Source organism: Salvelinus alpinus, chromosome 15 (genome assembly GCF_045679555.1).
Source record: "Salvelinus alpinus chromosome 15, SLU_Salpinus.1, whole genome shotgun sequence".
NCBI classification, from domain to species: Eukaryota; Metazoa; Chordata; class Actinopteri; order Salmoniformes; family Salmonidae; genus Salvelinus; species Salvelinus alpinus.
The window spans coordinates 8,961,288-8,973,996 of NC_092100.1; the positions used below are offsets into that span (position 1 = coordinate 8,961,288).

The following is a 12,709-nucleotide window of genomic DNA, read 5'->3' on the forward strand; positions in this document are numbered from 1 at the left end:
CAAACAGCCGTTCGGCTGGTAAATACTGTCCTCACGGACACCTGCAGTACAGGGCTGAGAATAGGTTTGGAATTTGGCCGCCGGGCCATCCAGAGCTGGTTATGCGATGACCCAGTTTTCTGTGGGCTCAGCACACCCTAGTCGCCAGTACAGTGCAGTTCCCATCATGCTGAGAGAGATTCAACATGCTGCGTTGCAGTATGATGATGTAATGATCCCATTCGCCGTGACCATGATTCACTTTTTTTTTTAAATTGAAGCTTTATTTAACTAGGCAAGTCAGTTTAGAACAAATTATTATTTACAATGACGGCCTACCGGGGTTTAACTGCCTTGTTCAGGGCGCAGAACGACAGATTTTTTACCTTGTCAGCTCGGGGATTCGATCTTGCAACCTTTTGGTTACTGGCCCAACGCTCTAACCACTAGGCTACCTGCCGCCCCATGGAGTCATTTGAGAGGTTGAAGGGACATACAAAGTGTGTGTGTAAACGGCATGCAATACTGTAGGCTGTTTTGTGTTTATCCACTCAACCCCCCCCCCCCCCCCCCTCAACATACACTAACATATCTCTGGGTTCTGTGGAAGTCGGTTGCAGTTTCACAGTTTTTACAAGCTACGGTCTTGCTTTTAACCTGTTGGCTTATAAGAGGGCTGTGTTTCTCGGTCTTTCTATCAGTCACACAGGTCTGTAGTCTAATCCCCCTCTTTGGCTACAGTAAGTGATTTTAATGGCATCACAGCTCGTGGTATCCTGTTTGTGTGGGCGCCCACCGAGGGTGCGTGTTTTTACCAGTGTGGTCCCTGCTAAACAGATTATCCCTCCATTTTTAGCGTCAACTTTGTTTGCATTCAGTAACCAATGAGCTCTCTTCATAGACATGGACTGACACGCTGAAATCTGCACATCTGGCAACCCGCCACTGAACAGTGAGTGACGGGGAAATCTGGCAACGGAGTCGAGGTATTGTCAGGCGACAGGGTTGTGGTGTAGGAGATCAGTAGGAAACCGGGGGCCAGAAGAGACCGGCTGTTTGACTGGAGAGTGTGTTAGGAGAGATATCACTTCACAATCTAATGGGAGGGCCCCCGCAACAGACCTGGAGGAGGTAGGCTGGTTACTGTAGCTGGAGAGACCTAGAGGAGGTAGACTGGTTACTGCAGCTGGAGAGAGCTGGAGGAGGTAGGCTGGTTACTGTAGCTGGAGAGACCTGGAGGAGGTAGGCTGGTTACTGTAGCTGGACAGACCTGGAGGAGGTAGGCTGGTTACTGTAGCTGGAGAGACCTGGAGGAGGTAGGCTGGTTACTGTAGCTGAAGAAACCTGGAGGAGGTAGGCTGGTTACTGTAGCTGGAGAGAGCTGGAGGAGGTAGGCTGGTTACTGTAGCTGGAGAGACCTGGAGGAGGTAGGCTGGTTACTGTAGCTGGAGAGACCTGGAGGAGGTAGGCTGGTTACTGTAGCTGGACAGACCTGGAGGAGGTAGGCTGGTTACTGTAGCTGAACAGACCTGGAGGAGGTAGGCTGGTTACTGCAGCTGAACAGACCTAGAGGAGGTAGGCTGGTTACTGTAGCTGGAGAGACCTGGAGGAGGTAGGCTGGTTACTGTAGCTGGAGAGACCTGGAGGAGGTAGGCTGGTTACTGTAGCTGGAGAGACCTGGAGGAGGTAGGCTGGTTACTGTAGCTGGAGAGAGCTGGAGGAGGTAGGCTGGTTACTGTAGCTGGAGAGAGCTGGAGGAGGTAGGCTGGTTACTGTAGCTGGAGAGAGCTGGAGGAGGTAGGCTGGTTACTGTAGCTGGAGAGACCTGGAGGAGGTAGGCTGGTTACTGTAGCTGGACAGACCTGGAGGAGGTAGGCTGGTTACTGTAGCTGGAGAGACCTAGAGGAGGTAGGCTGGTTACTGTAGCTGGACAGACCTGGAGGAGGTTGGCTGGTTACTGTAGCTGGACAGACCTGGAGGAGGTTGGCTGGTTACTGTAGCTGGAGAGACCTGGAGGAGGTAGGCTGGTTACTGTAGCTGGACAGACCTGGAGGAGGTAGGCTGGTTACTGTAGCTGGACAGACCTGGAGGAGGTAGGCTGGTTACTGTAGCTGGAGAGACCTGGAAGAGGTAGGCTGGTTACTGTAGCTGAACAGACCTGGAGGAGGTAGGCTGGTTACTGTAGCTGAACAGACCTGGAGGAGGTAGGCTGGTTACTGTAGCTGGACAGACCTGGAGGAGGTAGGCTGGTTACTGTAGCTGGAGAGACCTGGAGGAGGTAGGCTGGTTACTGTAGCTGGAGAGACCTGGAGGAGGTAGGCTGGTTACTGTAGCTGGAGAGACCTGGAGGAGGTAGGCTGGTTACTGTAGCTGGAGAGACCTGGAGGAGGTAGGCTGGTTACTGTAGCTGGAGAGACCTAGAGGAGGTAGGCTGGTTACTGTAGCTGGAGAGACCTGGAGGAGGTAGACTGGTTACTGCAGCTAACCGCAATATAAATTATAGCCTGGTCCCAGATCAGTTTGTGTTGTCTTGCAAACTGGTGTGACAATGACCATAGGAATTGGCAAGACGGCACAAACAGATCTGCGACCAGGCTACAGAAATAGTGCAGCAGGCCAGAAGAAACTACATGCAGTTGAGAAATGTTTGATATTGTTTGTTATACTGTATGTTATAGGATTAGAGATTGCTATGGTGGGAGGGGGGGGGGGGGGGGTGTTCTGTTCAGAAGTAGCAATGTACTTTGAATGATTGAACTTGGTTGACAATATATTAATCATAACCATTGTGATCATTTTTACTGTAGTTCAGTTGGTACTGTATACAGAGTTTGTCATTAGATAATTGTGTTTGTCGGTGTTCGGGCCGAATGGTTGTTTGTCAATGCTTTGGCTACTGTATAATCTCTCCTGATTCATTAGAGATTAAAATATTAAAACGTTACGTGTGTTATGAGGCTATCATCACCTTGTCATATGAGCTAAGGGATTCTGATGCTCTGGTTTTGCGTCACCGGTTATTTGGGTTGAAGAGATTATTGGCTAATGTAAAAACAGGATGTGCTATGCTCTTAGAATTAATTTATGGATACATGCTATGACCAAAACCTGCTCACGGTTTCCATTCAAAATAGTACTACTTGTATTTGTATTTATTATGCCTAACCTTAACCTAATTCTCCTAACCTACAACGTTAATTCTCCTAACCTGCTGTGTAAATTATCCTAAACTGCTACGAAAACGTCGTAGCTGTATTGAAGTGGCGTGTTTTTAGGGAATCTCCTCTAACCCTGGCAATTTGACTGGTAAACTCAGGGTTACACTCGCAATGGCTGCCTGGTATTGTGATGCAATAATGTCCATTGTAATGTAGAATGTTCATTCAAATGAGTCTAACTGGTGTGTTTCATGCAATTGAATGTATTTTTTTGTAATGTCAGTTGAGTTGAATCAACAAATCACAGCACGTATTTTAGCACATATTTTACTTCCTGCTTTGCGCCTGTGGGTAAACTCGCAATGGCCGCCAATCCACCCATCATGCCATCATTGGGGACGCCTATTCTATTAATTAAATTTCAATTCCAGAACATGCAGTCAGGAGTGGAGGAGAGAAGAAAATGTACGTAATTTAAAAACGATGACCGCTGGCTGGCCAATTACCAATTACCATCATCCAAAATCCATTACGTCACAGCCCTAGATATGTGGTTATTTATCTACCGTAGTTGAATGCACCGACTGTAAGTCGCTCTGGATAAGTCTGCTAAATGACCAAAATGTAAATGTTTTATGTATTGTTATTGTCCTTGTTTCAGGTGTGGAGCTCATTAGAATAATACCCAGCATGCTTTGCAAGAGTTCATTTTAACATTTAAATAATTTACCAGACACTTATCACACTATAGTGCCACCAGCCTTCTGATACCAAGGCAGGGTGAAAGGGGGCCAAAAAAAATGTAACCGCTTTTAAAAAATGGTATAGAAAAGTATTTTGTATTTTACACACATAAAAAATATATATATTACAGGTCTATCTACATTGGATTGTAGTTTAGGCCAGTGAAATGCAAACAACAAAATACTAAAAAGTCATTGAAATACGAATTTCAAATACATGTAACAGAAATGCCCATCTCTGCCCATCTCTAGATACACACACACACGCACACACACATACACACACACACACATACACACACACACATACACTCACACACACACATACACTCACACACACACACACACACACACTTACACACACATACACACATGCATACTCACACAATCCTTTTGCGCTGATTGAGGGAATGTTCCCATTGTCTGAAGCTGTGTTGCTGAGCTGATGAACACCGCGGATACTCAAGGTCATATCTGAACAGTCAACACGTTCTTGGGCCAGCCTCCTTGGGAAACCCTGGGTCATGTTCATTGGGGCACACTGTAGCAAAATGTTTTGCAATTGAAAATGAGTGTCTCGTATTGGACAAGTGCAGGTAGTCCCTCCCTGTTGCAGTGTGTTTTCTTCCATTTGGTGGTTAATGAACATGACTCTGGGCTATGTGTCGCTGGGCGAGGATGGTAACAAAGGAATTGTAATAATAACACACCATGATTGGTCATCTAGCTCTCTGTGTACCAGGCCTATATTAAATTTCTAGGATTGGTTGATTTTCCCATCTCTGTGTACCAGGCCTATATTCCATTTCTAGGATTGGTTGATTTTCCCATCTCTGTGTACCAGGCCTATATTCCATTTCTAGGATTGGTTGATTTTCCCATCTCTGTGTACCAGGCCTATATTCCATTTCTAGGATTGGTTGATTTTCCCATCTCTGTGTACCAGGCCTATATTCCATTTCTAGGATTGGTTGATTTTCCCATCTCTGTGTACCAGGCCTATATTCCATTTCTAGGATTGGTTGATTTTCCCATCTCTGTGTACCAGGCCTATATTCCATTTCTAGGATTGGTTGATTTTCCCATCTCTGTGTACCAGGCCTATATTCAATTTCTAGGATTGGTTGATTTTCCCCTCTGTGTACTAGGGGAAAGGAAACAATGTCTTTCCGCTCTGTGTACAGGTGATCTGGACATACACATCCACAGATGGTCCTATTCATTTGGTTCTGTGCCCATCGGGAGAATAGCAGAAACTAGGCTAGTCCATATTTTTTCTTATTTCACTCAGAGGCACATTTGAGTACGATTAGTACCACATGTCATTATCTAAATGATAGATGAAGTTAACACGATCACTCTTGAACATCTCTTTAACAGATTGGTGGATTGACTTGGGTCTAGAATAAAGGTTTTTTTGTTAAGAGAATTTGTACTAACTGACCGTACTTCATTAAGTATTTATGATGTGCATTGACAGATTAAAAAAAAAAAAGTTTGAAGGTAACAGAGACATCTTGTGGAAGCACAGGTACACTACATTTGACAGTTGTGAACTGTCATGCTTTACTCAGAGTTCATGTTGCAGGATTATTTTGCCAGGTGTTGTGCACTGTTAATGGTTGCAGACAGTCCGCTTTCTATTTACTACTGCCTTAACCCCATATCCTGTCTGTGTTTTGGTCTTTTCCAGAATAACTACCTTGTGTTCCTGGCCGAGCTGTTCTGTTGGTTTGAAGAGGTGAAGCCCTCCTTTGTACAACCAAGAGTTCTGGATACTGAAGGTAAGACGGGGGAAATCGTGTTTCGTACTTCAGATCTGTTTTTGGGTTTTTTGGCAAACCTTCAGACATCCCAGTGAAATCATTCTTGCTCTATGGATTGGTTTTAATGAGAGTTATGGTGTTTGTGTTTTCAGAGCCAGCCCTCACATTGTTGAGGAACATTCCCTCAGTTCCCATCTCCAATGTCACCAAGAAGAGCTTCATGGAGAGACCGCCCAGGTACTATTTGTTATTTATTCATGGTCCAGTGTGGATCAGTTGGTACAGCATGTTTGATTCCCACTGGGGGCACCCATAAGAAAAGGTATGCACGCACTGCAATCTTCCCATAGGATAACCATTTGAATAACCCTTTTTGGATCCAGGTAGAACTATTTTGGGTTCCAGGTAGAACCCTATTGGTTCCAGGTAGAACCCTATTGGTTCCAGGTAGAACCCTATTGGTTCCAGGTAGAACCCTTTTGAATTCCACATCACTAAGGACCTATCATGGTCCAAACACACCAAGACAGTTGTTAAGAGGGCACGACAACACCTATTCAAATCAAATCAAATGTTATTGGTCGCATACACATATTTAGCAGATGTTATTGCAGATGTAGCTCCAACAGTGCAGTAACCCTCAGGAGGCTGAAGATATTTTGACCTCAGATCCTCAAAATGTTCTACAGTTGCACCATCGACTGGTTGCATCAGCACTTGGTATGGCAACTGCTCGACATCTGACCGCAAGGCACTACAGAGGGTAGTGTGTAGGGCCCAGTACAGCACTGGGGCCGACCCCTATACCCGGTGGTGTCAGAGGAATACCCTAAAAATGGTCAAAGACTCCAGCCACCCAAGTCATAGACTGTTCTCTCTGCTACCGCACGGCAAGCGGTACCGGAGCACCAAGTATAGGACCAAAAGGCTCCTGATCTGCTTCTACCGCCAAGCCGTAAGACTGCTGAACAGTTAATTAAATGGCTACCCGGACTATTTGCACTGAGTCTCTTGCACAGGCTCGATGTACACTCACTACACTCACTAGACTCTAACCACACACTCACACATACTACACTGATACTCCAACACACACACACACACACACACACACACACACGCATATTGACGCCCCACAAACACACGTACATTCACATTCCTTCACACTCTTTACATACACTGTTGCTATTCACTGTTTATTATCTATGCATAGTCACTACCTCTACCTACATGTACATATTACCTCGACTAACTCATACCCCTGCACATTGACCCGGTTCCGGTATTCCTTGTATATAGCCTCGTTATTGTTATTTTATTGTTTTACTATTTTTCCTTTAGTTTAGCAAATGTTTCTTACTTTTTAAAATGTTGCATTGTTGGTTAACCTGTTGTATTCGGCGCTTGTGACAAATAAAACTTTATTTGATGTAGAACCCTTTCCACAGAGGGTTCTACATGGAACCCAAAATAGTTCTACCTGGAACCAAAAAGGGTTCTCCTATGGGGACAGCCAAAGAGCCCTTTAGGAACCCTTTTCTCTAAGAGTGTACTGTAAGTCCCTTTGGATAAAAGTGTCTGCTAAATGGCAAATACAGTATATTTAGTTCCTTCGGAAAGTATTCAGACCCCTTGACTTTTTCCACATTTTGTTAAGTTAGTCTTATTCTAAAAAAAAAAAAAAAATTTTTTTTTTTACTGAGCAATCTACAGACAATAATGACAAAGCAAAAACAGGTTTTTAGAACAGACACCTTATTTACGTAATTATTCAGACCCTTTGCTATGAGACTCGAAATTGAGCTCAGGTGCATCCTGTTTCCATTGATCATCCTTGAAATGTTTCTACAACTTCATTGGAGTCCACTTGTGGTAAATTCAATTCATTGGACATGATTTGGAAAGGCACACACCTGTCTATATAAGGTCCCACAGTTGACAGTGCATGTCAGAGCAAAAACCAAGCCATGAGGTCAAAGGAATTGTCTGTAGAGCTCCGAGACAGGATTGTGTCGAGGCACAGATCTGGGGAAGGGTACCAAAACATTTCTGCAGCATTGAAGGTCCCCAAGAGCACAGGGGCCTCCATCATTCTTGAATGGAAGAAGTTTGGAACCACCAAGACTGTTCCTAGAGCTCGCGGCCCGGCCAAACTGAGCAATCAATGGAGAATGGCCTTGGTAAGGGAGGTGACCAAGAACCCGATGGTCACTTTGACAGAGCTTCAGAGTTCCTCTGTGGGGATGGGAGAACCTTCCAGAAGGACAACCATCTCTGCAGCACTCTACCAATCAGGCCTTTATGGTAGAGTGGCCAGACGGAAGCCACTCCTCAGTAAAAAGTACATGACAGCCCACTTGGAGTTTGCCAAAAGGCACCTAAAGGGACTCCCAGACCATGAGAAACAAGATTCTCTGGTCTGATGAAACCAATATTGAACTCTTTGGCCTGAATGCCAAGGGTCACGTCTGGAGGAAACCTGGCACCATCCCTACGGTGAAGCATTGTGGTGGCATCATCATGCTGTGGGGATGTTTTTCAGCGGCAGGGACTGGGAGACTAGTCAGGATCGAGGCAAAGATTAATGGAGCAAAGTACAGAGATATCCTTGATGAAAACCTGCTCAGGACCTCAGACTGGGGCAAATGGTCACCTTCCAACAGGACAAAAACCCTAAGCACACAGCCAAGACAACGCAGAATTGGCTTCGGGACAAGTCTCTGAATGTCCTTGAGTGGCCCAGCCAGAGCCCGGATTTGAACCCGATCGAACATCTCTGGAGAAACCTGAAAATATCTGTGCAGCAAAGCTCCCCATCCATCTCTTTGCGCTTATTGGGACTATCATTTATTTTTTTTAAACAGGACAATGACCCAAAACACACCTCCAGGCTGTGTAAGGGCTATTTGACCAAGAAGGAGAGTGATGGAGTGTTGCATGACCTGGCCTCAACAATCACCTGACCTCAACCCAATTGAGATGGTTTGGGATGATTTGGACCGCAGAGTTAAGGAAAAGCAGCCAACAAGTGCTCAGCATATGTGGGAACTCCTTCAAGACTGTTGGAAAAGCATTCCTCATGAAGCTGGTTGAGAGAATGCCAAGAGTGTCATCAAGGCAAAGGGAGGCTACTTTGAAGAATCTCAAATATTACATATATTTTGATTAACACTTTTTTGGTTACTGCATGATTTCATATGTGTAATTTTGATCGTTTTGATGTCTTCACTAGTATTCCACAATGTGGAAAATAGTTTTAAAAAATGAAGGAGTAGGTGTCCAATCCTTTGACTGGTACTGTATGTAAACGCAACATGCAGAAATTTCAACAATTTCACTGAGTTACAGTTCACATAAGGAAATCAGTCAATTTATATAAATAAATTAGGCCCTAATCTATGGGCAGGGTCGCAGCCATGGGGAGCCAGACCCAGCCAATCAGAATGAGTTTTTCCCCACAAAAAGGTACAGACAGAAGTACTCCTCAGTTTCATCAGCAGGTCCAGGTGGCTGGTCTCAGATGATCCCGCAGGTGAATAACACGGATGTGGAGGTCCTAGGCTGGCGTGGTTACGCATGGTCTGCGATTGTGAAGCTGGTTGGACTTACTGCCAAATGCTCTAAAACGACATTGGAGTCGGCTTATGGTAGAGAAATGAACATTAAATTCTCTGGCAACAGCTTTGGTGGACATTCCTGCAGTCAGCATTCCAATTGCACACTCCCTAAAAACTTGAAACATCTGTGGCATTGTGTTGTGTGACAAAACTGCACATTTTAGTGGCCTTTTACTGTCCCCAGCACAAGGTGGACCTGTGTAATGATCATGCTGTTTAATCAGCTTCTTGATATGCCACACCTGTCAGGTGGATGGATTATATTGGCAAAGGAGAGATGCTCACTAACAAAGATGTAAACACATGTGTGCACAAAATTTGAGAGAAATACATTTTTTGTGCATATGGAACATTTCTGGGATCTTTTATTTCACCTCATGAAACGTGGGACCAACACTTCACATGTTGTGTTTGATCATTGAGAAGTCTGGTCTCTCTCGCCAGACCCAAGGTGCCCTGCATGCTCTACTGTGGGAAGAGACTAGTCAGTATGAAGAAAACATTGTCTTTGAACAATAATGACCTAACGACTACAATAGAACAGCAGTAGCACACATTCTATTACTTAGGTGAGGTCAGTTCAGTACAATACAGCTCAGCTCAGTTCAGTACAGTTTAGTTCAACACAGTTTAGTTTAGTTTAGTTCAGTTTAGTACAATACAGTACGCCCTAGCTCTTCTGACATGGATTATTTTGATGTGGTTATCTGTTTTAAAAGCTACAGCAACTACAGGAGATATTGGATAGAGGTTATGCAAATTTATCTGGAATGGACATACATGATATGTTGCTCAAGTTATGGGACCAAAGCTTTTTTTTTTAACTTTCATTTTAAGTTTTCATGATTGTCAATCTAATTTTCTAAATGTCTCTCTCTCTCTCTAGTCTGCCTCTCCGGCCTCAACCTAGGAACTCAGGTAACAAGATCACTTCAAAACGTTTGGCTTTCAACATTAATAAACATTTGAATGGAGTCCCTTATATCTGATATGAGATGTCTTTTTGTTCATTCTCATCATCCAGGTGAAATGAAGAGATCCACCTCAATGTCCTTTGTGGATGGCTGCGTAGGAACCTGGCCCAAGGAGAAAAGGTGAGTGTCATGGACTATGTGAATAAATTGACATTATTGTTTGGTATATGAGTAGGATGTTTCTGATGTGAAATCGTACCCCTGTTATGCTTAAATTACACTGGTTAGTTGCGTCTTAGTTTTTGGCCTGTAGGATTATTAAAAGCACTACACAGACAACAGTGGATGGATGGATGGACTGTTTGTTTTTACCAGGTCCGGGCCTTACGGGGTATCCTACGACATTCCCTTCGACAAAGAGGACACCCAGACGTCTACTCCCCCCGGCCATGGCATGACTCGCTCTACCAGCACAGAGGGCTTCAAGGTCCACCAAATGCCCCGGGGCATGAAGAGGAACCTGTCCTTCCAGCCCATCAATGGGCAGGGCGTGGGCATTGAGGAGGAGGGCTGCCCGGACAGCCTAGCAGGCCCCGATCTGCCAAGACAGCCTGGCAGACCTCAACCCAATGGCTCATCAGCCCTGGATGGGCATGGAAAAGGCGCAGCCATCCCCAGCATGGAGGAGGCCCTCCAGATCATCCACAACACCGGGAGGAAGCCCCCACAATGCCCCCTGACGGAGGGTATCAGCCATGGCTTTTTCCTGCACAGTCAAAACCGGGGCAGAGGTGTAGTCGGCCTGGACCCTAAGGCCCAACAGGAGAACATGGACCTGGACTCACTGAACACCACAGAGGTGGACACAGACATCCACTTGAGGACGGAGGACATCGCCGAGATGCTGGACGAGGACTCTTCGCTGGGGGAAGCTACAAGCATGGAGCTAGATATGGACACACACAGTCCCTGCCCCAGCAGCTCAAGCTATGGCAAATCTCCCTCCACTAGCTCCGGCATCAAGATGACCAGCTTCGCAGAGCAGAAGTTCCGGAAGCTCGGCAACCCCGAATCAGGGAGAAGAAGAAGCAGCAGCAGCGGGGGCGGCAGCTCCCTCAAGACCACCCCCGAGGGCTCGGAACTGGGCCTCCCCCTGTCCGTCTCCTGGGCACCCACTCCAGAGCACAGCCCCGTTCATCAACAGAGCATGCCCCTTACCCAAGCCCCTCCCACTGGGCCAGGGCAGGCCCCTCCTTCTAGTGACCCGGCTCAGGCCATGGCAACAGAGATGGTTCAGCTGCGCATGCGCCTGGAGGAGAAGCGAAAAGCCATTGAGACGCAGAAGAAGAAGGTGGAGGCAGCATTTACGCTTCACCGCCAGAGGATGGACCACTCTGCTTTCCTGGACGTGGTCAAGAGGAAGGCCGACGGTGCCTCAGTAGGAGGAGGAGAGGAGGAAAGGGGTAAGATGACTGCAGAGAAGGAGAGGAAAACTGAGAGGAGCAAAACTGACACGCCTGACGGGGCCGAGCAGGGGCAGGCGCCCTTCGGGATCTGCTGGCTGAAATCCCCAGGAAGAAGCACGGGAGAAGAGGGAGGTCAAGGTCCCAGCGAGGTGGATCTAGCGAACTACACACGCTCCATGGAGAAGCTCAACCACTCACTGGGCTTCCTGCAGATGGAGATGCAGCGCCTGGCCCAGCAGCAGGAGGTCATCATGGCCATGAGGGAACAACGGCAACAACAGGCCTGGGTCATTCCCCCTCCCGAGACCCAGCCCTCACCCCAGAAATATGCTCGCGCCTCTGTCCGCTCCTCCGATTCGCCCTCCCCGGCAGACTCGCCCCGCTCCGCCCACCACTCGCCCACCAGCATCAAGAGGAAGTCGGCCTCCTTCCACTCACGGAACCCCCGCACGCCGCGCCCCAGCGAGCTTAAGCTGGCCCCCTATAACCGCTGCCTGACGGCGCCCCAGTCTGTGGACAGCCTCCCCCGCCTGCGCCGTTTCTCCCCATGTCAGGCCATGGCCTTCACCTACATGGGGGACAAACCCACCGGTGAAACCCCTGAGACCGGAGACAGGGACACTGAGCATGTGCTATCCCCAGAAAGAGAGGCTGTTAGTGCATCGTCACCCTCCTCCCCAGCCAAAAACAACCACAGAACACAACCAGGGACACTAGAGATTTCCAAGAAGGATGATGTGGAGGAGAAGGAAATGGAGGAGAAGAAGCACAAGTACAAAATAGAGGAGATTAAACCCATAATAGTGTCGACCGTATCTGAAGTGCTGGCCCAGCCAGTGAAAGAGTCCTTTACGGTCACCCCCACAGAGACCCCCTTTATCTCAGACATGTTTGGCCAGGCCAGAAGCAATCTGATTGAGGTGCCTCTGTACGTGTTCAAGCCCCTGGAGGGAAAGGGGATGGAGGAGAGTGAAGACATGCAGGGGACCTATGGCGATGACGAGAAAATGTCCTGTGGCTTTTTCTTTAAGGTAGGAAGTTATAAGATACCACTATGGAAGTTTAG

General features: G+C 46.8%; 1 protein-coding gene across 2 annotated transcripts in view; it reads left to right on the forward strand.

Moving 5' to 3' along the window:
- The window catches only part of LOC139539438 (calmodulin-regulated spectrin-associated protein 2-like), a 90,049-nt gene that overhangs the window by 67,266 nt on the left and 10,074 nt on the right, over window positions 1-12,709 (forward strand). For both annotated transcript variants that reach the window (XM_071342394.1, XM_071342396.1), the window contains exons 7-11: window positions 5,574-5,664; window positions 5,799-5,883; window positions 10,150-10,181; window positions 10,288-10,357; window positions 10,553-12,674. In XM_071342394.1, the coding sequence (XP_071198495.1) occupies window positions 5,574-5,664; window positions 5,799-5,883; window positions 10,150-10,181; window positions 10,288-10,357; window positions 10,553-12,674 (2,400 nt within the window). The remainder of the gene's footprint in view (window positions 1-5,573; window positions 5,665-5,798; window positions 5,884-10,149; window positions 10,182-10,287; window positions 10,358-10,552; window positions 12,675-12,709) is intronic.